This window comes from Thermobia domestica, chromosome 16, assembly GCF_964235325.1.
Source record: "Thermobia domestica chromosome 16, izTheDome1.hap1.1, whole genome shotgun sequence".
NCBI classification, from domain to species: Eukaryota; Metazoa; Arthropoda; class Insecta; order Zygentoma; family Lepismatidae; genus Thermobia; species Thermobia domestica.
In genome coordinates this window covers 184,439,257-184,466,649 of record NC_137469.1, presented here as the reverse complement: position 1 = coordinate 184,466,649, position 27,393 = coordinate 184,439,257, and the positions used below count along the sequence as shown (strand labels likewise).

Here is a 27,393-nt window from a genome sequence, read left to right as displayed (position 1 = left end):
ATATTTATACGTTACCAAATTAAATCACTGCGTTGTCTTCATTATATGTGCTTAATATTCTATTTTTACTTTCTAGAATAAATTTTGTTGATTTCGATTCGAAATATGTTAAATATTTTTAAATTTATATCATGATGCAGACCAAAATCCTTGTTGCATATAATGAATGCGCTATAGCATATAAAGTACAAGGGCAAATAGGTACGTTCTTTTTTATTTTCGTATCAGTGGATAAGTAAATGAAAGTGGATTTGTTACCCCCTTTCTAAGTTCGTAGATACTCAATGAATAATCCCTAAAAGTATGAGCGTCCAGCTTCTTCTGGAACTCAGACGGTCTTACGTATACTATATCCACAGAATGTTTTACAGGTAATACAGAAGAGAAAATGCATAATTTCATATCTCTAAAAATTTCGAGAAAAAATAAAAGAAAAACGAGATGAAGGGTATGACGTGGAATGTAAGAAATTGGAGGATGAAATACCTCGTGTTTATATGTCATTTGTGGAATATCTTCAGAAGTGGATACATCAGTATGAAGAATTCTCTATTTTTAAATGGATGGATCAGTGCCAAGTTCGAAATATGTGAAAAGAAAACGATCGTTTATATAAATGATAAACTAAACAGTGTTGGTGTGAAAGTTGACGATGTAAAACCCTTTGATCAATTTTGTAACTTTCAGAGATTCTTCAATACCGGTACCGGTGATTTAGCAGATGGTGAACAGAAATCTAGCAATATTTGGGTTAAGTATTTTTCTGAATCAAGAAATGAAGAATGTTTATCAGAGTTACTGAAACTTGCTGATTTTTTTTTTCTCATTGGTTAGACATAATGCTAGAGATTGTCCTTTGAAAGAGATTCCTGTTATTAATAACAGTGGATTAAGGAAAGGAGTATATTATCCATACAAACAAGTAAAACTATTGCATGTGTGCAATTATAATTTTCAGAAATATTCAGGTTGTGATTTTTATGATTTGCTTTTGAATAAATACACAAATATTAGTGGAGATAGGAGCACCAAAGAAATATGTTACAGCTGAAAATGAAAGCATATCCAATTAAATACGAGTTATTTGTATGAGAAAATACATCATTGATGAATCAGTGTGGCTTTTTAAGTTTATTACAGTAATATACAGTAGTAGAGCCATATTTCTACTTAAATAAAGTTTTGTACTCCTCTCACCGTTCAAACAATGATTTTTTTTTCATAATGCCATGTTTAAGTAAGAAGTGTAAAATTTACAAATATTTGTTAAAGCTCTCAGAATGTCTGTCTACGTTATATATAAATTCTTAACCCTTTCATGGTATGACAGTATGATATTGCTTATTAGTCTTACAACCATCTCATCAACTTGAAACGATCATAGTCGACGCCTTAAGTCCACAATAAAGCTACTTTCAGTATACGGTAATTATTATAGGTATTAATAATTATAACGGTCTACGTTATTTTAGACAAACGTCTTTTTTCAAGTCAGTAATCTGGTCACCCTAATTAAAACCAAATTTGATCAGTTCATTCATATTACAAATATCGAAAATGAAATGAAATTTTTGAGTTTTACATCCCACGGTTATGCCGGTTAGGCTAAAGGAGACGGTGATGATGAGAAATGAATGAAATGGTGGAATGAAGAAAGTGGAAGGAAACGGGAGAACCCCGAGAGAAAACCCACGCACACCGTTCACTTGGCGGGAGCAGGGTTTGAACCCAGGACCCCAAGCACCAGAGGTGAGCGCTCTAGCACTGATCTACCGCGGCCCCCTACAAATATCGAATCCGATCCATCATACTGTTTCAAAATGAAGGCCTTTGAAAAATTTAGAACTTCGTAACTCCTTTAATTTTGGGTCATATGATAAAAAAAATAAAGTGATTACTAATTTTGGTTAAAAAAGATATTGTTAAGAAAGTTATGAGTATTTTAATTTTTGAGAGGCCGCCACTTTGAGTTACCTCATATTGTTGTGAATTTGATACATTGTTGTGTATGTGTTCAGTATCACCAAAAACTGTTAAAAGCAACTTGTTTATATTTAAAATTTAGGAAACAAATATTACCCCACACCAAAAAATCTACCTTCATTGTGGCCAGCTTCCTGAGAAAAAGACCATTTGCTCACACACATACATGTACAATTCTGCAAAGAACAACAAAGGACCCTAAACAAAATATTAGATTCTAGATCCGCTATTAGATTCTAATTATATTTCTCTCTTCCATTTATCTTCGCGACCCCCATGAGACCCTCTCGCGACATACTTATGAGTAGTGGGTCCCAGGTTGAGAAACCCTGATTTACAGAATCCAATCGATTTAGGAGAAGCTTTGAGATCAGTGATTGATATTTAAGAAGACAATTGACCTTGAAGATTCTCACGACGATGCGGACAGGGGCTCAAGAAGAACAGAGGGAAAGTAATTCCGAATCAGAGATGGAGTGGGTCAGTGGGTCATGGGTCAATAGGACGTGACTCAGTGCATTGTACACCCAGCCGCAAAAGTATCTTCCCCCTAAGCGCTCTAATTCCATTGCTTGGGGTCCAGGTAATTTGCAGTTGTGAGAATGTCTAGACAGATGCAACCCAATTTACACGTAACTTTTCGCGGCACTGGCAGCAGTTGGTAGACCTGATCCAGGTGTTTATTCAGGTAAAATTGTAAAGTAGGTGACTAACGAAACAGTTCTCCATTCTAAGATGGATCTCTATGGTTCGAATCGTGTTTTCCAAAGAACACCATATATTAATCTCAATATTGCTGTGTATATAATGTATTATTTCTTTATATACTGTATGTTTACCATGCATTTATCAGGAAATGCTTGAAAGTAGCTGAAAATATAAAATCTAGAACAACTGCTGCAAATAAGTTAGTAAATGATTGCCCCCAGTAAATGATTGAAAGACCGTCTCCAATTCTCCTCATTTCAACATCATTTTCTTTCTGGAGAAGAGATCTTTCTTGTCACACTGAGTATGTATTGAAATTGAAACATTTGAAAAAGTTTCAACCTGGCCGAGATTTGAACCCGGGCCCACCGAACAGAAGTTCAATACACTAACCACTTACTACCGCGTCACTTAACCTTTTATCTAAACTTTTAGCTAGTTAAAATCGTTGCATGTAAGACTATACAAACTACTAATGCTCGTATGAGAAGACGTTCCTTATGAGTGTCACAATGACTTACTCGAGATCTCCTTCTTTAACTCAAAAGCAAGTTATATAGACCTTCGTCAATGAGGAAAATATCACAAAACGTTCTTCAAGTTGAGGCTACCTCATCGTTTTCAAATGCTCCCGATTTACATTACTACTATTCTTCCTCACCGTAACTTCTAATTTCCAAAGAGGAAAAATCGGTAGCATTTACGCCGATCCCAAGAGTTTCAGTATTCGCGCGATATTTGTAATTGTAATACTAGCAATTGGATTTGGCTTTCGAAATACAGTCGAATTTTACATTTTTTCCTTTATATTGGTCTACTTTACGTTGCTTTGAGACTTTCAAATTTCATTCTATTTTCCACTGAAAAATATCTGTAGTTCAATAAGGAAATTATTATATATGATAATTAAATTGAAATTCATCGTAATAGGCCCATGACAAACACTTCACCATTTATATCGTAAAGGTCAGGTCCCCAGGTATTGTAACAGAGCGGTGTTCGAGCGATTGACCGTAGAAATTCAAACTCCGATTAGCGACAATTTCACAGTCTTATAATTTCAAGTGTAAACACTTTGTTCAGTTGAGAGGAGTTGACCAGTGCATCATGGGTCAGAGTTCATGACGATGAGTTTTGGTGGATGGTGAGACGGAGTGTGTCACGGTGGGTCATGGTAGGTGGTAGGTCACGGTGGGTCGTGGATCCAGTGGGTCGAAGGTCACGGTGGGTGGTGGGTCAAGTTTTCATTGACCCACACTATCTCTGTTCTGAATCTGAAGAGAGTGGAACTAAGGTTGAATCTAATTCAAATTGTAAAATATATTATCTTGGAAACGACAAGACTTCAAGATGGTTGAAGGTACCATGTAAGAAGAACCGACGTGCTTAGACACAGAACATTGTAATACCCTTCCGAGCGTTATTACTCAAGTACGACGAGCTAAATCAGAACTGAGTATCGGGGTAATATTTTTACCAATGAAATGCTACAAAAGTAGCTGAGTATACAAACCAGTATATTTGCCTCGAAGGTCGAGAAAAGTTCGAACGAGAACGTGACGCAAGTTTTACAGTTGATAGAAATTCAATCTTTCGTGGGACTAATTTATAGAACAGGTGCCTTACATACAAACAGAATGCCTTTGGAAGATCCATGAGGTACTGACGGCCATGGAGTGGAAATATTGTGATTGGTAATGAGTTTCAGACGGTTCAAGTTTCTTCTAAAGTATCTCTGTTTTGATGAGCGCACGGATAAATCAGAAAGGAAAGCTCTTAATAATCTTGCACAAATTAGTGAACTTTTAGAAGACTTCGTTGAGAATTGTTAAAAGAGTTACTCCCTTGGGAATAATGTCACTATCGCTGAAAACCATGAAAGTTTCCGAGGAAGTTGCCGCTTCAAGTAGTACATTCCTTCTAAATCCGCGAAATACAGTGTGAAAATTCATGCAATGTGTGACTCAGCTGCTTTTTATACTCAAAACTTAGAGATAGTCTATATGCCGCAAGCAGCTTCAAGGATCTTATCAGAAAATAGCAAACCCGTTAATGTCGTTGAAAGATTAGTAAAACCTATTTTTTTGCACGAGAAGGAACATAATGGCTGGTAACGGCTCTTCGATGTGAAATTAGCTTCTAAAAAAAATCATTCGTGGAAACCTTGAAGAAAAACGAAAAAGAGCTTCTACCAAAGTTCCTGAATGTGAAGGATCGTCCAGTTAACTTAAGCATGTTTAGCTTTGGTGAGACTGTGCAATTGTGTCGTACGCACTGAAAAGAAATCGGAATGTTTTTGTCATATCGACCCAGCATTTTGATAATGCGATATACGAAGGAACTAGAGAAGCTGCCAAACTGAAGATGGTGGCGTATCACAACAGAATCCAGTCAGGAGTTGAAGTTGTTGACAAACTATGTGCGACTTACAATGTTGCTAGAAACACGGTATTACCAATGGTGGTATTTTCTCCTATGATGAATATAAATAGGATTAATGATCAACTCATTTAGGTCGGAAATGGACAAGACAATATTAGACGTCGTCTTTTACTTCAGAAGCTTGGTCATGAATTAGTCCTTCCACAGCTAGGAAGAAGTGTTCATACTTAGAGAATGTCAGTATCTCTTAAGTGAATCGCTAAAACGGTTTCGATCTTCTGTTGAGCTTAATAAGGAAGTTGGACAAAGATCGTGAAAAGAACATTCAGATCATCCAACTGAACGTCGTCGCTGTGCCCTATTTATACATACCAAAAGACAAGGCTCACCAAGACAACTTCCAAGAAATGTGGTCGATATATCTACTGGAAACATAAATAGCGGTCTGTACCTAGTGCTATCCCCGGATTCAATAAAGGTAGTTGGTGAGTACTTCAAATTATAGGTCCGTAGCCAAACTCCCTCTATAAAAATTGTTTCGGAAGTACCACAGGATTCTGAAACATGGATATTCGAATAGGGCACATAGGCGTATTAGTTTGTAAGTGAAGTCTTGACTCGACTACGGTACGTCTCATAGTTTTGAAGCTATGGACCTTTAAAGTTCACTTTTTTTCATGTTTTTGGCATCCTATAACTCCGAAAGGAAGCATCTGCGCACCCAGGTTGGTCGATACTTTTTGCCTTATCTTGGTGTCAGGAATCACCTCCCAAACGTTATCCATGTTGTTTTGAAATACTCTGTATATGATGTTAGAATATTATTACGTCTCCAACTTTATTTCTGGATCTACGAACAATAATATTGTTATGCATGAATAATAATATTGCAGAATTTAAAAAAAGTAGTAATTATGAAGAATAAAAGAAAAACAGACTGAGATTATCGCATATCATTTGGTTAACACAATTCATATTGAGCCATGTATCATTCTAATACATTGAGACCAATGCAGTTATTCTACATTAGTCGAATTACTACCATATTTGTTATGTTCACGACTAATTTTTAAATTACCAAATTATTAAAGTGTAAATTGGAAAAAATAGTTCTTAACACTTCAAAGAGCAATGAACAAAGTATAATGATAATAATTCATAATAAAAAAATAACTTTGATAAAGGAAAGATAAAAATGAAGTGAAATCTTTCAGTTTTACGTCCCACTAAAGGAGACAGTGATGAGAAGTGAATGTAACAGTGGAATGAATAAAGTGGGAGAACTCAGAGAAAACCCACACACACGGTGTTTGTCTATCACAAAATCCACTTGGCACGAGCCGGGATCAAAGCAGGGACCCCATACACCAGAAATGAACGCTCTACCACTGAGCCACCGTGCCCCGGGGAAATATATTACCAGTAAAATCGAAATGTATTATTTTAATACATTGCGATTGAACCATAGTAATTTAATGGTGCGACGGACCGAAGATTAATACGTAGTACAGCTATGTTGGAGTCCATATAGTGTGGTGAGGAACGACTTCCATAATGGTCTATGGTCGTGGATCGGAGTTGACGCTAATAGTACGTCCCATCCTCCAGAACCCCGATGTTGCTTAAGGACACATAATACAAGAAACCAGACTCAAACACATTACGCTAGCTTCCGGTCATTTGCTGTAGTAAAAGAATACAATCTGTCATAGGCCTCCAAACGCGATATTAAACATACTAATTTTATCATATTGCTGTCGACTGAAGGTATCAAGAAATGATGAGAGGGTCGATTATTATTACTATTTACTGCAGACAGAAATATATGAAAATAAACCTTCAATAGAAGTTTTTAAACTACCAAAGTAGGCTGTGCATAATTGTCGCAAGTCTTAAAGAATGGCGTTGTCCGTCGCCGTCCCTCTGTCGATAGATAATAGAGAAAAAGCAATAGGAGATATCGAGATGCAGGTTCTTGAGATCGATTCAGTGTCCCAAAGATAGGCTCCTTCTCCTGCTATAACTCTCTATTCAAACCGGAAGTTTCAGTTTCAACGATAATCGCTATAAAACGAAAACGATAACAGACAGCGTGATCATCATCATCATAGGTATTCTGCCTTTATTGGCAGGTCACTTGCCGCAGCTGAGAAGCTTCCATGCTCCACGGTCCTCCGCTAGCCTTTTCGTCTTCGCGTATGATCTTTCTGTTTTAATATCATCCATTAATTGTAGTCTCCTTCGTCCCCTCCCTCTCTTTCCCGCCACCATACCCTCTAGAACGTCCCTCATGATGCAATCTCTTCTTAGGCAATGTCCCAACCAGTTTCTCTTCCTCTTCCTAATAATATCTAAAAGTGTTCTTTTCTCACCCACCATTTCTAACACTCTCTCATTCGTTTTCAGCTCTACCCAACTAATTCTTTCCATTCTTCTTCACACCCACATTTCGAAGGCGTCCAGTCGATTTTCGTCACCTTTACGTAATGTTCACGTTTCCGCCCCATACAGTACAACACTCCACACGAAGCATTTTATGAGTCTTTTTCTCAACTCTTTGTTCAAGGTCACAAAACAGACTTTTCTTCCTCCTAAAGGCTTCTTTCGCCATTCCTATCCTTGCTTTTATTTCACGTTCGCACTTCATGTCATTACTAAGAATACTACCCAGGTATCGAAAACTATTCACTTGTTCTATTTTCTCCCCTCCTACTTCTATATCTGACACAGACAGCGTGAAATTATTATTGTTTTTTTTCAAACGATTCAAGAACGTCTCACGGCAATGTACTATGACTACTCTGAGCACTCTACAGAAAAATCAGAAATTGTTCAAATCTAGATAATTGTCCTTTCTACCTAGATAATTGCTTCTTTTGTTCTATTTCTATCCCAAGCAGTAGGCAGAAAACAATTATTGGGTACACATTTTAAGACAACAATTCTTATTAGTGAAACTTACGCGTAAAAATGGCTTATTTTCATAGTAAGCTTGATCGGGAGAGGAGAAATGCATCTTTTTAGGTAATATGACCTTGAATTACCCATATCAAACACGTCTCGACGAAGCAAGTCAAATATTATTGAAGGTTCAATCCTGAAGACATTCTATGACATAAAATGAAATTTTAAAGAAGTATACAAATCATATATCTACCTATTAAAATGCTACAATAGCAATTAAAAGCGCCTGAGCTCCAACCTATAACTTTAGCTTTCAAATCTTTCATTTACGGTTATGTGTGATTTCACGTTTAACACAGACAAACATTTTAAGTTTGTGTACTTTAAATAAATAAGTTAACTATATCTTTTCCATAAAGTTTATGATATAAAATTATTGACCAAAACCTTTGTATTTAATAAGTCTTCTCTAAAATAAATGCACGTGAATTGTGCTTCCACCTTCCGAGTTCTTTTAAACTATATGTTGTGGACGTTTATATGTTTGTGGTCAATATTTTCGGCAATGAGATCTCGGAAACTACAGGCTCTAGAAAGATGACGTTTTCACTGACCGATTAGAAATTTTGCGTAGATTGTCCAGTTCTAATTGAATATTTAAAAAACATGGCCATTATTTCTTTATTACATTTTTAGGATACACTGGAAACGTTGAAATTAAAAAAAAAAAACCTAAAGCATCATATCCTATGCTTTATACATTCCAACACCACAAAGTTGTATATATGGGTTGCATATGTCTCAGGAGTTTGTTTTATGTCCAAATAATAATGAAAAAGGAACGATAACCATTTCTCCAGTCTAACCAGTAAGATGAATCTTTATTTTTGGAGTGCTTTGCCCAATGAACACCATATATAACTGCCATTATAACTAATTGTGTATGTAATATATTTGCTTATTACATACCGTATGCAAGAAGAAAGAAAACACTGGTCATGCATGAATTAAAAGCTCCAACCAGAAGTAGGCTCAAATTTTGCAAACGGTGTGAGATATTGAGAAAAAAAAATCTCCCCTTTGTGATATGCCGATTTTTTTCAAGACTTCTTTCACATATGTCTGTAAAGGGACATGTACAGATGTTGTGAAAAATGGGAAGGATATTATGCGAATGATGCGCTGTGTAGAGAGCACAGGTTCAGCTAATATATGTATATATAGTTAGAAACAATAAACACAGCAATATGTCATTTACTTGGAAAGACGACAGGAAAAGAAAGCATGTTACGTATACTTCTCGCTCTGAATAAGTTGTAATCGCTCTACAAAGTTATCTAATATCACATCACTTGTCATTTTGATACTCTACCTCTCTGTCACGCACCGTTGTGCTTAAAAAGGATTTTGTTACGACCACTTTGTATAAATAGGAAAGATGGAATCATAAATAGAGTAATGAATCATCTTTTCGTAGGTGGAATGGAAAAGGCAAATCTTCAGAGTAGGATGAATAATGTGGGCAAAAGGAAACACTCTCCCATCCTACTTCATTTCAACAAATAACAACCTCTTGACTCTAGTAAACATCCTGAATTGTTAAAGGAAATTCAGCTACGCCTTCACATAATGGATGACTTCACACTTATACCTAGCAACAGTAAATTTTAGTGTTTTTAACCCTGTAATTGTAAGGATTTTTAAACATATCATCTCTCAGAACAAAGTATAAGCGTTTATTTCTTAATTTCAAATGCTCAGATATCAAAACTGAGAACTGGGGTTATATGAGTGAAGTAGTGACTGTTATTAATATTTGAAACACATACATAACATTACCAACAATTGTCAATCCATTGCTGGATGAAGGTCTTTTCAATTTTACAATACTTCTTGACAACCATCTATCTTGAACAATTCATTAACAAGATAATTGCAGTGGTACATAATTTCGTCACACCACCTTGTATTAGGATGCTGTGAAGGTCGCTATTTGCCATTTGTGGTATCCTTTTAAAGAATTTGTTTTGTTTTTGTTTTTGTATGGTTTGTTTGCTAAAAGTTATCCATCTGTTCTCTCTCTCTCTCTCTCTCTCTCTCTATATATATATATATATATATATATATATATATATATATATATAAACTGACATTATATACTTATGATATAAATACATTTAGTTATTAACTTGAAAACGGGGGGGAACTACAAATCGAGCATTAAATGTATTCCCGAAAATTGGCTTCAAGTTCACGTACAAAAGCTACAAAAACATAATATCTAACTTAGTATTATTTATTTATTTATTTCAGTTTAGCATCCCTTTCAGCAGCGAGGTTGTATGAGACGTGGATCTACAGTTTAAGATTAAATTCGAACCACATCAGCACCAACCGGGAAGATATTTAATTTTGCTATCTAAACTATCCAGTGCAGAAAACACATTTATAGAAACCATTTCCTAATGACAAACGAATAAAAATATTTTCTGGGATTTTCTTATAGCCATCACCATTAGCTGTTGTGACTCCATTGCTCGATGAACATTCCTTTAAGTTTTCTCCACAATCATCATTTTTTGGTAAATTCTTTTCCTCGTCGAACCTTATCTCACGAGATCATGTTGTGTGTATAAGGACGCTTCCTAAGTCTTATCTTGTATCTTGGTATTCAACAAAGAAAAAATTCTATTGAACCATCATTTCTTCTTAGAATATGTCCAGTCTACTATCATTGAAGTGAGTATATTTCATAGTTTCTCCTGTCATCTTGTTGATACAATTATTTCATTTCCCTACCTTTGTAGTCGATTGAAGATGAATACTTCTTGACCTCGAACATTCATTTGTTTATTCTGGGCTTGACATTTCTTATTCAAGACACCACGAGATTCATTTCAAAAGTTTATTCGTCTTCCTATCGGTGATGTTTGGACATACCTCATACTAGAACAATCAACAAACTACTGTCTCAGCTCATCGATATTTTTCATATCCTAAACGTCGAGTTTTGAAGGTTGATTACACTTTTATGATCCCTCATAAGAGGAACGTGTAGCTTATATTTTCTATGATTCTGACGCGTTTGAGCTTCGATAAACATTGTAGTTATATTTCAGTACAATGCTTGATACATACAGACGCAATTAATAAGCGAGAAAAAAAAATATGCCCTAAAAAGGCAATGAAAGAGGAGAGAATCATGTTTGTTAAAATCGCACTAACGAAGAACCTTCGCAAAGTGTTGCACTTCGATTTTCATGAAATTTTGTAGGTAGAAAGTAGACCTACACTGAGTACGGGTTTTTTTTCTGTGGAAAAACGGTTTAAAGAGGCAAAAACCTCCTCTGAAATTATTTCTAATAAGTGTTCTAATCCATAGAAAAACATGAACAATTGAAATTATACTTCATACACAAATAGTAGACATAAAATAAATGAATGCGTAAGTTTTATTTTCTACGGAGAAACTGTTTAAGGGCTAAAGTCTCCTGGCGAGACATTTTGTAATCATCTCAGAAATCAACAAATCATGATCATTTCAAGTATATCTATACTAATGGTTATTTTCTTTTGCCACACGATCTCGAAATATCGAAGTATGTCACATTGATTCACAATTAGTGAAATTAAAGACGAGAACACCATTAATACAAATACATTATTTCTGTTAAAAGGCTTTTCTTTAATTTACGCTTCCTGATCATATATTATTAAGTAACAAATTGCTTTTTGCTGATGACCTCAAAATATACGGTAGGACAAAGACCATCCATGACTGTCTCGATTTACAACGTGACATGGAAAATATTGATAATTGGTGCTCTCTTAACAAACTTAATGTAAACATAAACAAATGTAACATTTTATCGTTTACCAGAAACAAAAGTCAAATAGAGTTTGATTACTCAATGAATCAGATCTTACTAAATATACTAAATTCAGTCAAAGATCTTGGAGTTATATTTGATACGAAATTGACATTTAATAACCATGTAGAGAACATAGTTAACGAATCTCTCAAGATGTTAGGGTTCATAATTAGAATTGGAAAGGAATTTAACAATAGTACTACATTAACAAAAATGTATTATGCCTATGTGCGATCAAAACTGGAGTATGCTGCTGTGATTGGGAACCCATAACAACAGCAATACGGACACCAACTGGAAAAGGTCCAATCTAAATTTATCAAATACTTGACGTACAAGACAACTGGAATCTATCCATATTATGAAAATTATCTAACATTAATAGGCAACTTCTGTATCCCTACACTTGAACAAAGGGAAAATGTGGCAGATATGATTTTTCTCCATAAAATAGTACAAAACGAATTTAATTGTACGGATCTCATATCAACATTAAATTTTCATGTCCCGACACTTAAAACTCGTGCTGACAGCTCTGGCCTGTTCTATTTGCAAAAAGCAAGGAAAACGTATTATTGAAATCACCAATTTGGAGAATGTGTTCTACTTATAACAAAATATGTATCAAACAAAGAAATTGACATCTCCAATATGAACTCTATGTTTAAGAAAACTATTGTAAATGTATTATGTAATGCACCAACACTATAACTGGGCTTATGCCTGTTGTGTTGATGGCAAATAAATAAATAAATAAATAAATAATCATCAAAGAAGTGTTTAACGCAGTGATTTTTTTGAGCGATGCATAACGAATTATTGTTACCTGTCCACAAATGTCACATGTCGGATTTACATTTGTGTCAGAGCAATACTCTACAAGCATCTAAAATCGTTCCTCTATTTTTGTTGTGAACCCAATGTGTTACCACGGGTACTTGAAGACGTTTCTAAACCTTGGAGATGAGAAGTAATTGTGAATCAGTGATTGTAATTTTATGCAAATTAATTAGATTAAATGCAAATTAATATCGTGCAGATGTAAGATAACTGTCTCCGAAAAACGTCGAACAAAATTCTTCCACAAACGAAGAAATAAACATCTAACGGTTGTAGTTTCCATGCTAATCCTTCCAGTATTGGTAATCACATCTTCGTTTTGTAAGTTGAACTGTGCGTATAGCATTTTCACAATGTCCACTCCAGGAATTCTAATAGCAGCACTGTGTTACTCTATGTTGCAGGGAAATAAACGTTCTCTAACCAAGCACGAAAATGTTCCTTTGTAAGTTTTCCTGACTTTAGGGCGGAGGAAAACAATTTCGTGCACTCTGGAACTGAACTTGCTTTTTGGTTTCTTTAAAATTATCAATAATGGTGACAACAATACTATATGCTGATAGGGTTGGTTGAATAGCATTACTATGGGTTGTAGCATTCACTGATTGGACAACTGTCTTGACTCCTTTTACAGCCAACGTACGGTTATCATGCATTTGAAGCTGAAATCCACTTTCAGTGGAATTGTCCCAAATGGAGAATATGTTGTTTTCCTTCGTTAACAAAGGCATTTACGGTTCTCTTGTTGTCGTCCACAACTCATTCCACATACGTAGTAGAAACAAATTTGGTCACTTTTCGAGACGCAACGTTATGTGCACTTTTAAATTTCCACAACCATGTTTACCAAGTTTATGATGCCTTAAAGAATGTCATGTGACGGTTGTTACTAGCCTGTAGTCTATGTTCGCAGATCAACATCACGCACTGGAAAATGTACTTGCATAGCTTCTTGGGACATCTCTAGTACATACGGTGAAACTTGCGACAATTTATCTTACCGAGTTACTCCAGCTACCATCTGTTTCTCCCACCGCTCTAGTTGTTGAAGTGAGTGACTTTCCTATGCTTGGATTGAACAAGTTGTAGGAATAGCAGCCTCTTCTCACCACTTTCTCAATATATGATTACTCTCTCTTTGTAGTCAAAATTGACGGTCCATCATTTCCACTCGAATCGATTTCAGCACAATACTTAAGTCGTTATCTTTTACTGCGAGAGATTCTACCCTTCCGTCTTTTTCAGTAACAGCTAAATGTTTCTTCTACAATATCAAAAGAAGTAGTATCTTCCATGCACTCTTCAATTAAATTCTTAAGAATAGTTGCAGCATGTCTTTCCTGGGGAGTAATTCCGGAAGCCGCATTATTTGCAGCGTTACGAACAGCAGGTTTACAATATTTGCCAGATTAAGAACCATATCAACGTTTTTCTGCTCTACTACAGATATCAGAAAATACTTTGATCTATGTCTTTTATACGCTCTTCACGTTATATTCAAGATTAATATCAACTACATACGTTATGCAATTAAAACGTGAGACCTCCTTTAGTTAAGTGTTTTATTCAATAGGCCAACAGGACATACACACGTGCCTACTTACAATTCTTTGCAAATAAATGACTTTGGACATCATCTTATGTGTTATCTCCATAAAGTTATCTTGATAAGATATCTAGGACAATATTTCAACAAATAAATGAGCAAACGGTTTTTTTACCAAGCGTGAAATATACTTGGAAACTTATCATTGCTGTTACTATTACAAAGGAATCAGTTATTGTTTCAAAGGAGTGATCTGAAAACAAGGAAATATGATGTACAAGTTTGCAATTTGTAACAATAATGTAATAACATGTTGTTCAACGATTAAATAGCTTGACTGCCTACAAAGAACACTGTTTAAGAGGTACACAAAATCTGTCAGTATTCCAGATCCACAGACTGGACGATCCTACAGAACGTTCTGTGATGTACACTGCATAACAACAGATGCGTGTGAGTGAAATATTGTTCGAATTGTCTGTTTTGTAACTTTCAGGGTCAGCTAGAAACAAATTGCGGAAGGGCTTTTGTCCTTTCCTCTGTTTTCCACAGACAAGTAACAAATACACTTTATTCTTATTTTATATCCACTAGTTGTGTATGAATTTTCATTTAAATTGATCGTGTCTTTCTGTGGATTTTAGCGCCGGCTTGAACAAATTTCAAAGGAGGCTTTTGTTCCCTTAAACCGTTTTTCCGAAAAAAAAAAAAAAGACCCGTATTTGGTCATTGCAATACAAAATTTCATGAAAATCGGAGTGCAAAACTTTGCCAAGGTTCCTTATACATACTCTCCATCTATGCGAGGACGTTTCGCCTCCGGATCCTACCAGGCCATGTATCTGTCCGGGTCAGGCCGGGCCATGGGTTTATCTGGGTCACTCCGGGTCATAGGTCTGCCCGCGTCAGACTTCGTCCTTTTGGATCACTCTGAGTTGAGCTGAGCTGATTTTGAGTTTAACGTTCCTTTCCGCAGCGAGGCTATATGCAACAGGACCTACTGATTAACGTGGAATCTGAACCACCTAGCTCCCGCCGGGAATTGGACCCGGGTCTTCCACGTGAAAGGTGCGTACGCTAACCGCTTAGCCACGGAGGAGCTCTCGGGTCACTCTGAGTAATTAGTGCGTCCGCGCCACTGGGTTTGACTACTTCTGCATCTTCCGGTCATGGCTCAAGAAGTTCGTGACCCATTCCATCACCGAGAAGTCCATATTGGTCTTACAATGAGGTTAACGTCTGTACCACTTGTACGGAACTCTATTACACTAATATTAGTGTGGGGTAAACTTGTTGTTCTGTGTATTGCAAAATGAACTGAGCTTACTGTTAGAAAATGGAGGTAGCCCTTGGTGAGAGACGGCGGTCTTCTAGGGAGATATAATACAAAGCTAAAATGGAATGATTTAAAAATAAGACAAAATCAAACATTACTTACCGATTCTAGCGATAAACAATCTTCCAGCAAACCATTAGTTTTGTTATCCAATCTCTCCAAGAAATTATGGGATAAATCCAAAGTTCGAAGAGACACGAGTCCTGAAATACAATAGTTATTTTTTTTTTAATATTTTAGCATACAAATATTTTTTCAAATAATTGCTACATTGTCTTTATTCAATGAAATCATTTAAGACTTTATTTTTTGAGTAGTGCACAGTTAAAGTCTAAACCTAATATTAGAATTTCTTTCTTTCGATGGAAACTAAAGTTTCCGATAACAATAACATGCTTCCTGAAATGATAGTGAAATTAAATATGTAGACAACTCTACAGGTTTTTACTGTATATTTCACTTTTCATATACAACAATCCATCTCATTCAGCCCCTCTTAATTTGAAGATGTTTTCATGATATAATTTCTTGTTGAAACTCTTACAGTAACACACAGAAGAAGAAAGAATATAGGTTATATAACAAAGGAATGTTCCCTACATGGAAGATTGTCCGTTCAGGCTGGTTAAAATTTCCAGTACTTTTGCTTTCACAGATTTAAAAAAAAAAAAAGTATTTTAACATAATATTTATACTCACAATAATCTTTGCATGGGGTCATTGGTTCGATCTAGCTCGCACCAAGTGAACTTTGTGGTGGACAAACATCGTATATGTGGGGTTTCTCGGAGTTCTCCCGTTTTCTCCCACTTTCTTCATTCCACCGTTTCATCCATTTCTCATCATCATCGTCTCCTTTAGCCTAACCGGCATATAATAATGGTGGGACGTAAAACTTAAAGATTTCATTTCACTTTCACAATAATCTTTATCTTCAAATTTTATATTTACATTGGCTATTTATTATTGGTGATACGTTTTATACGTTATGTAACAACGATCAATACATTTGGGTATTTAATAAATAATTTACTTTTGTATTATACGTGATTAGAACTTAGGTGATGGAATTATTTCCGTATTGATGGTATTTTCGAACAATTTCCATTAAGGACTTGAGAAATAACTTAATATGATATTACCTTTGAAAGTATCTCTTTATCGTGATCTATAGATAAATACATAGGATTTTTTAAAATAAAAGTAATGAAAATTCTGGGATTGTACAGCGATTACGATGCTAGATACGCACAAAATACTGTATATTTTGGTTGTACCCCGTTCGTCATAATTCATTAAACATGTGTAAGCAGATACGTAGTAGAGAAATATCACAATAAGTTAAAAGAGTAATTCTGAAGCAGAATGTAGATGTGTTCGTCTCTTAAAAAGACGTTTTTATACCTTTTCTTTCTCTGTCTTTTTTTGGATCAAAAGATCCAACATATTTCAATCAAAAATTTTCTTGTAGGTCTTATATCAGGAGAGCTGCATATACGGTAGCCAAACACAAACTATCATTCAACTCACTATGATGTGCTTATTCCGTAGAATATACGAAAACTCGATTTAGGGGCCGTTCAAAAATTTTGTGGACCCTGATCTAAAAACTAATTAGACGTCTATTGGTCAAGATCGCAATATTTTGATCCATTTTTTGACCATTCCTAAAAAGAAAAAAAAATGTTCATAAGCTGGATTATCAATAGTTTTCTAGGCATAATTATCCCGTATAACGTGCTATATTCTTTTCTTTCAACAAGTGGATTCTCGTACACATAGATCATAATAGAATATTGCGAAGTTGTTTTCGTTTCGAAAGTCATTCTTACACTCAGAGTGTCAGAAAATGTTTCCCTCCATTTCTACCTTTTCAAATTTAAGATAGGGTGTGGTGAGGGACAGGGGTGATCTGATTTTCCGAACAAATAGAACTTACTGATATCAATTTTTGTAAACAATGAAAAACAGAAATGTGAATGTATTATCGTATATTCTTACCAATGTATACAGAGTATTACAGGTAGCACATTTTCTGCTAGCAAGAGAAAAAAATTACCCCGAATTCTTGCGCGACGTGACGTCACGTAGAAGAGAGCGCGAAACAAATACATTGTAGAATATATAGTGTGCGGTATTGGTGCATAAAATTTATGAAGAATAGATAGTTATTGAGACAAAAATGAATAAAAATAACAATAACTATGCTGTTGTTCAAAGTCCAAACTGAGAAAACAAGACTCTTTATAATACATGTATATCACTTCTTACCAAAACAGTTTACAACGGCAGTGGGCTTCTTGGTGTAAACGCGTAGACAGAATAAATGTAAATAATCCTTGTATTCATTTCTTACCTAAAAATTATGAAACACTTATAATATCTACTTCTTACCCTACATGTAACACAAAAAGCTCCGCCCTCATGCAATCCCTTCTTCGCATATATCGAATTGGTATGGAGATAAATATTGTTAAGAACGAAGAAAAATAAGCGGGTAAGACAAAATAATTTATTTTTCAAACATACGAAGTTGAAAAGCTTGAAAGAAATTTAAATAAACTCGAGCCATGAATGCCGATCCTGGGGAAAGAGCAAGATATAGAGGATTTGCCCATAGCTCTATACAGTGGACTCTTTTTAATTCGAAGTCCAAGGGGACACGAAAAAACTTCGAATTATCCAACAACATTCATTTTCATATATATAACAACAAACAAACCAAAGTACTGTGCATCAAAAACATATTCATATGGTGTAGACCACCTTTAAAGCAGCCCATTATTTGCGTGATCGAATACCGCAAACTAACAAACGACGAGTACAATGGAAGATATATTTACGTACAACACTACAACATACATTGAATAGCCCAAACAATTAAACACCAGTAACAATTTGAATATTCTGTTCTTACTTTTAAGAAGTCGTAAACCTCATTTGCTTAAATTTGTTTTTGTACGGTCAATAAATCTTGAATTTCATGTAGGCTATTGCGTGGAATACGATATTAATAACATTTAGTTGACTTTATCAATAATTCGTCTTAAATTTTGAACCAATTCTGAAACAAGATGAGATTGGCACACGTTCTCTATCTTTACTTCTTCCAGAACTCACCTTCATCTTTATCATTACATAGATTTTCTATTCATCCTTTGTATTACTCTTCCCCATGGCTGCATCTGGATAACTGAAAACACGTTAAAACTGGATTTCTCTGTTTACATCTGTCCAACATTAAAATTTTTCAACTGTATATATTTACTTTGAATTATCCAAAACATAGGTTCAAAAGTTCGATTTATCCACGATTCTTTCCTATTGTTTTCAATACAGTTTTCAAGTGGAATGGACTTCTGTTAGAATTATCCAATATTTCAAATTATCCAAGTTCGAATTAACGAGACTCCACTGTATTTGTCCATGTAACTCGGTGAAGATGGAAAACAACCGAGACAAACTTGATTCCGCTCTCTTTTGCGCAAGTTATGTTTGCTCAAATTCGTATGTGAACATATAGAGTTATGCAGATTCTTTTGATGTACGATTAGCGTCATACTTAAGGCCTACGTACTGCAGAAAACAAATGTTAGTCGAACTCTTTAGTGTGGCACTAATCACGCGTCAGAATGACTCTGCATAAAGCCCATAGTGTTCATTGCGTTTATTCTTATTTAAATATTCACTTTAACGTTCACAATTTTTCCATATGCAGCTTACGGGTTTGTGTTCATTACTTTCAATGGGGTTCGGGGGGGGGGGGGAATCACGTCCTCCAATGAGGATCTCACTCACTAGCCCGCTGGGGGCTCTCGCTCACTAATTTCGTTGCAGTACACGTTTATTGGGCTCAGGCTCACTACACTCACTGAGGCTCGAGCTCACTAATCTGAACTGGAATTGGAGTCACTACTATCAATGGGCTCTTGCTCAATGACGTCAGTGGGGCTTACATTGATTTATTCATTACCTTCAGTGGGGCAAGCGCTCACTATTTTCGTTAAGGCTCGCTCTTAGTCAAGCTCGGGCTCACTCTCACTAGGCTCATTGGAGATCGCGCAATCTAATCTCTTTCAAGCACGCGATTACTTAGGCTCGGGGTTACTTATTTTAATTAGACTCGTGCTTACTCGCGCGTGCTCTCTTCCATCAACTGGACTCGAGCTCACTGATACCAGTATGCATTAATGTGGTCTCGGGTTCATTACTTTCAGCGGGGTTCGCGCTATTTATTCTCGTTTGATCTCAGACTCACGTTCTTTAATGAGGTTCGAACTCACTAGGATCCTTGGAGCTCGCGCTCTCAAATCTGCGGGCACGCGTTTGCTAGAGTTCGAGCTTTCTAATCTGAATTGGACTCGTGCTCACTCGGACTGGCTTACTTTCGTCAACTGGGCTCGATTTCGCTACTATCAAAAGGGCTCGAGCTCACTGACACCAGTGCGGTTTTCACTAATGAGGGCTCCGGTTCATTATCTTTAGTGGGTTCTCGATCATTACACACAGAGCCCAAAATATGTTGATATGGCATAAAAATATATGTCAAGCCTGTCCGTAATAGGGCACACACACATGTCGTAATGATACTAAACACACTGCCAACAACGTGAATAATACTGTCACTAAACACAGTGAAAGAAGACGCTAGAAATATTAATTTTAGTGGAAATAATGATAGTTTAGTCACTAGACATTTGAAAGGTGCTAATTTTCTATTCTAACAATGATAAATAAAAAAAATGTTTTTGATAAAAATATCCTTAAAAACTTCTAGATCAAGCGACAGTGTTACATTGGTAACACTGAAAACAGAGACAAACGACAACCGCCTCACGTTTCCGCGCATATGTATAAATTTTTGACGTACAAGTATACCATCTCAAACATTGCCCCAATGATCAAAACATAACATTATATATACATATATAACATACTAATCATACTTATAACATACTAATCCGTCAAAACTAATGAAAACAAGACAGTAGAGCATTTTGACATACTATAGTTGCTCACATTTTTTAATGTTCATGGCGGACATATCCGTAATGTCAAAAAAATCGACATATTTCCTTATGTCCACCATTGGAAGGCAATTCATTTGTACACATTAAAGTGTGTCCAAATTTGGAGACATGCATTTTTTTTTTTTTTTTTTTTTTTTTGAGTCGTTTCGGGCTCTGTGTGTACTCTCGTTGAAACTCATGCTTATTTGGCCTCGGGCTCATATCCTTCAATAAGGCTCGCGATTACTCGGTCTCAGTCTCACATTCTTCAATGAGCCTCGCACTAAGTTCCTTGTAGCTCGCGCTCTCTAATCTCTTTCAGGCACGAGCTTATTTCGGTTCAGAACGAATTGCTGCTCCTTCAATGTTCCTTTGCTAGAACAAGACTAGGAAGAAACCTTTTTAAATTTTATTACAAGTAAACTAGGTATTGATTTGTGAACGACGCTTCATCTGTACAAGTGCAGGAGGATGTAGAAGTCAAATTGTTAAATGAGGAATACTGCACAGCTTACATTAACAACAATGAGGAACTCCATCAGATGCTGTGAAATACTTGGTTGGGTATATTGCTATTAAGTGTCGTGGCATTGGCAATTCGTTGGATACGCCACAAGAAATGTCAATAAACAAATACGGAGATGGGATAACCATTATCTCCTGGAAAGAACTTACAGTTTCATCAACGAGGTGACAGTGGCATATCTAGAAGCTAAAAACTGGGGGGGGGGGGGGCAGACAGAGCCCAGATTATGATAGGTACACTGAGAAAAATCCGTTCTCCAAACAGCGGTATATTGTACAAATATGCGGAATCTTCTTGCTTAGTACAGAAATCAGTACGAAGCATACGTTATCCATACGCTACATAGGCACTGCCCTTATAGGTGTTACATCATGCCATTGCAGGATGTCTGATATCTAACAGTCTTCCTTATATTACATACATATATGTGTTACCTTCGTAAGCTATATGTTATATACGTCCATTTGTATTTGAGATCCTGACCGTCTACATTGTTTCATACGGAAAGTACGTACACATAGAACACTTATACAGAAAGTATTATAAAACATGCGTTTTGAGTTGAACGTTTGGTATACGTTAAGTCCAAAAACTACAGGATTTACACGATTTTACTTACGTCACACATACTTTTTTTCTCAGTGTACACCATGAGTTTACTATAAACTTTCAAAAATATATAAATATCGTATTTACTCGCGTAATTTTCGCACTTTTTTAGACGAAAAAAGTTGGTTTGAAACAAGGGTGAGTAAATTAATGCACATCAGTGAACATCACCTAATTTTTTTCCTCAGTCAAAATAACACGAAAATACCGGTACACATTTTCTTTGTAGCAAGAATTGACAACAAACAACTAATTTTAAATTTGTAGAAAAATAACATTAAAAAATTGATTAAGAAGTCGTGTGGCTTTTTACCTTACAACAATGGCTTTGCTGCGTTGCCAATTGTTCATTAGCTACCTTAATTGATTCCTGGAAAAATGCTGTTTCACAAAAAGTTTCCGCGTGCGCAAATTACGCGAGGAAAATAAAATATACAGAAAATGCCCTTCAAAATTGGGATGCGAAAATTATGCGAGGGCGAAAATTACGCGCGTATTTACGGTAATAGTTCAAATTATTATTGTCACTTAAAAAACTGGAAGGGCTAGATCCGCCACTGCGAAGTGGCTTCAAAGTATCTTGGATTTTGAGATATTTGCTACTATTCTCCTCTCTAGAATTTCGATGTGCAAAAGTATTATAGAATCTTTATGTGCAGAAATAAGTTCAAAATATCCCGAACTAAACCCAAAATATAGTAGAAACATATGTGAAAACAAGGACATTTATTTGTGTGAACCATCTCAATCTAAAACATAAATTACAAACAGTAAAGAATAACAATGCGAAGAAAAACAAACTATCCTTTCCGGGTTCTGAGACTTCTTCTGAGGGCTGCAGTTACAACTCCCACAAACGTTTCTTACCAATATAATAAATAAATAAATAAATAAATAAAAAGTAAAGATGAGTGGATTATGACATTAATATATATTTATTATAATATAGCCGTGTAACGTGGGTTCCTGTCACCACAACATGGCGCGTCCTCAGGTTGCGGATCAAGAAGACCTCTAGATATAGAGGTTAGCTGCGAATATACTGAATAAGCAGTCGCGGACGGACGACTAGGAGTGGTCCTCCAGCTTGGGGGGTTTGGGTAAGGTTAACAACCTCATCCTGTAAAAGAAGCACTTGTTCAGAAACATTCACAGAAGCCTTGGACAAGGACTCATAACTTGACACAACCTCAGCAAAAGAAAATGGACATGAGATTTGGAACATGGAATATTAGAAGGCTTTATAGGACACGCGCGTTAACATCCGTAACGAGTGAGTTAGAGAAATACAGGATGGACCTAGTAGGAGTTCAGGAAGTTAGGTGGGAAGGAAATGGATCTGTTAATTCCGGAAATTTTACGTTCTTTTACGGGGAAGGAAATAAAAACCATCAATTGGGAAAAGGATTTTTCGTTTACAAACGAATATTACCAGCAATTAAACGGGTTGAATTTGTAACTGACAGACTTTCTTTTATTACTCTTAAGGGACGGTAGGGTGATATTATTGTTTTAAATGTACATGCCCCAACAGAAGATAAGGATGACGATATAAAAGACAGTTTTTACGAAGAAGTGGAACGGATATTTGACCAACTCCCACGACACCATATGAAAATTCTATGAGGGGATTTCAATGCGAAGGTAGGACGAGAGGATATTTTCAAACCGATTATAGGGAACGAAAGCCTGCATAAGGAAAGTAATGACAACGGTGTTAGACTCGAACTTTGCAACATCCAAAAATCTAATCGTGAAGAGTACAAAATTCCCACATCGCGACGTTCATAAATATACTTGGACCTCACCAGACGGAAAAACACAATCAAATTGATCACGTTTTAGTAGATAGAAGAAGGCAATCTAGCATAATTGATGTCCGGTAGTTTAGTAGAGCTGACTGTGACACTGATCACTACCTGGTAGCAGCGATAATACGAGAGAGATTATCGTTGAATAAAGGAAATATTCAATGTCCGAAAACGGAGAGATTTAATTTACAGAAATTAGATGAGAGCCAGGTAAGAGAGAAATACCAGATTGAAGTTTCGAATAGATTCTCGGCTTTAGAAGATTCGGAGTGCACTAGTGTTGAGGATAGTTGGATTAAAATTAGAGATAGCATTAAAATTTCAGCAAAAGAAAAATTGGGACAGGCGGAAATACGTAGGAACAAACCATGGTTCGACCAGGAATGCATTAAACTAGCAGAGAAGAGAAAACAGGCAAAACTACGTTGGCTACAAAATCCGAATGAAATAACTACACAAAATTTCGTAGACATCAGGCGGGAAAATTCCAAAACTTATAGAACAAAGAAACGCGATTTTTTGAAAGCTAAAATTAACAAACTTGAAGATAATAGTAAAAATAAAAACATTCGGGATATGTATAAGGGGATCAACGAATTTAAGAAAGGTTATCAACCTCGTGCTTATATATTAAAGAAAGCTGACGGAACAGTTCTCACTGATACGGATAGCATCTTAAATGGATGGAAAGATTTCTTTGACGATTTGCTGAACATGAAAAAAAGGGGGGGCCGTTGCCAGAGAAACCACCGTTTCCATAACAACGAATCCTGTCACCGCTCGTCAATCTAAAACTGATAAGGGGCATGAAAGAAGAAAAGAAAGAAATCTCTGTAACAAATGCGATGCATGGAATAAGTCGTGAGTGGGAACCCTTCACCCCTGGTGGGGATATTCATGAAGCTATCAGCTTATGTCTAATTATATTGGAATATAATATCCATTTCTTAATTTCGAACATACTAGGTTCGATCGAAACGAGAAAACTTTTTATCGGACTTCTAAAGAAAATAAAATAAAATAAATAAATACATGACCGTGTTTATTACATATAGAATTCCCAGTCACGACCCCCTTTTCAGTTTTATTTAAAAAATAGAAGATGATGAAGAAAGGAAAAGGAAGATAGAAGAGGAAAGAGGTAAAGTAAGAAGGTGATAAAGAGGAAACCGTTACTGGATATTTCGAGAAATATGGTAAAGGAAAGTGAATAATTATCGAATTGGGATCATTTCCAATAGCTATTGGGTGAATATTTGGTATTAAGGTAATCAAAGGTAGACACATGTTAACCCATACATCCCCGACCTAGATCCATTTAACCCCAACTACCGAATTATCCCAATCTAGCTCTGAGATATATGAGAAAGTTCAATTTTACCGTTTATTCAACATTTCCAGAAGTTCTAGACTAATATCCAATATTTGAAAAATGAACGACGAAGTTGATGGCATGTTAGAAACGACCACAGAGGGAAAGAAAAAAAAATCAGAGTATCACATATTTGTCGAAGATTTTGACTTTCACAGTTCTCCCATGATGATCATTTGTTCAGGCTACTTCGGTCCTTTTTACTTCCTTCATAGAGCCAACTTAAATTAAGTTAGTATTGACATTCAATGACTTTAATTGCCAACTACCATTAATTATAATAAGTCACACATATATGTCAAAATAATTGGTGCACTTAATACTAAACCTACATTTCACTCACACACACATTCATACAGGACAATGTATACTTCGGGTTGTATTTAGTTGAATTAAACTAACCTAACTACATTTCTATAGACATTTATTACATTTCAATAAAAGAAAACTTAGTTTGACATAACAGGAAAAAATTTAATACATGAAAAGAATGTTTCATAAGCATGCACAGAAATCCGCTACTTTCAACAAAATCAAATAACACATTTCTCTTTCTAGATATATTAAAGTTGGATTACATAAAAAAAAATTCGACAAAAAACGAAAGACAGAAAATAAAGGAAAAAAAAATTCAAAGGTCAATATATTTAAGATTCAGTGCAATGAATACATATCATTGCGGAAAAAGAAAGAAAAAAAATATAATTGGTTAATCATTCTTTAAAAAAAAACACTTTAGTAGCATTTTATTGAGTCTCTGTCCCAAGAGGAGACATTTCGACAATTTTATGAGTCTTTGTTCTCACGTCGATAGTAACTCCTTTTTTAACTCTCTTTACGCACTGTGATTTGTGTCCATGAGAGTATTTAATCGTTTTTTGTTTTAACTATAGACAAATAGTTGCTTCATATCACATATATATTTATATTTCTCATTTCGTCACTTGACGCACTTGATATAAAATTTCAAAGTTTATCGAGATTTAAAATATCGAGTCCAGTCCCAAACATTGGGAACATATTTCCATATTCCTGTATTCACATTACTAAATTATTAACCTAATTTCAGTTCGTTGAATTTAAGATCACTATTTTTTTTTCTAGTATAGATCGTGTAGTCAAAAGATTCTAGTCACTGAATAGTTAGGTTTCCGATCGTAGGGGAAGGATTTGTTTCATAGTTTACTGATAGAAGAATTCGTTGGAGGGGCACACTGTTTCGTAGCTTACTGATTTCACTACGATCTCGCAAATCAAATTTGGATAAGGATTAGGGTTATTTTTACTTTTCTTACGACCTGCTACTTGTTTTATTTACATGCAGTATTTAACATGATATTTAACTTTAATAGTCACAAACATCAATAACAACTCAACAAAATGTCATTTATTACAATTTACGCGGTAATACTGTATATCACAAATAGTTAGTTAATATCGGGTGTCAAAAATCTATGGCAACCTAAAACAACCAGGGTAAATACCGAGCCCTCTACATACATACTCACATATATATATATATTCATATAACTCAATATAATAAATTTCATTTTAATATCCATCTTAATATTTCGTCGACATTTAATATCTACATAACCTTTTTATATTCGATAAGTATTCATATTTTATTGGCTCAAAAACAAAACAAAAACCCTGACTATCAAAATTCACTTTTTTCCATCATAAGGTTGCAACATTGTACTTTATATATATAAACCCGATAATCAATAATCATTCTCAATTTACTAAAGATCCGCGTATAAAAAAAAATAGTTGGTGTTATTTAGTAAGTTGACATAAGAGGTGGAAATACAACGAATAAAGCAGGCACGTAACTTTTAAAACTATGTAAGCACATATATAGATGTATATACAGAAAAAAAATCAATGTTATTCGAAACTAGTGGGCCCAAACTACTAATACATACACACTATATGACCAATCAATAGAAATAAAACCAGAAATCAGTCGTCAATGGGTATAATTTGTACGATCAATGAATAACAAATGTTTCTAGGAATCTGAAAGCATAGTGTACCTTCTCGTCAGTTTCTCTCGTGGTGGATTAAATATCGCGAAAATGGTCCTGAGATGTGCTGCAATACCTCCACGAATTGCATCCCTCGATGTCTCAGTTAGTACATACGATCGAAATAAGTGATATGAATATTGTACGTTTTCATGAGTTTCAGAAACCGGGGGGGGGGAGGTTGAAAAATTTGAAAAAAAAAATCTCGAAGTAATGAAGACAGAGAGAGAGATAGAGAAGAAGGAAGACGAAGAATAGGGGCGCCAAAGACTTAAGTGGGAAATAACTAACGCTACAAAGATAAAAGTCAAATTTCGCTCTCAACAAAATCCATAGCCAAAATATTCTTAACATGCCAAAAGGGTGGTCTACTCAAATACGTAGACTCAAGGAGCGCCCTGCTGCCAAGGATGCAAGTTCTGTGTCCATCAGATCCCAATCCCACAAGAATTTGCTTGTAAGATT

The 27,393-nt window shown here is 35.5% G+C and overlaps 1 protein-coding gene across 1 annotated transcript in view; it reads right to left on the bottom strand.

The window, feature by feature from the left end:
• Positions 1–27,393, bottom strand: part of conv (insulin like growth factor binding protein acid labile subunit convoluted) — a 180,597-nt gene that overhangs the window by 60,201 nt on the left and 93,003 nt on the right. The window contains exon 3 of the mRNA XM_081743372.1: positions 15,674–15,774. Within this exon, the coding sequence (XP_081599498.1) occupies positions 15,674–15,774 (101 nt within the window). The remainder of the gene's footprint in view (positions 1–15,673; positions 15,775–27,393) is intronic.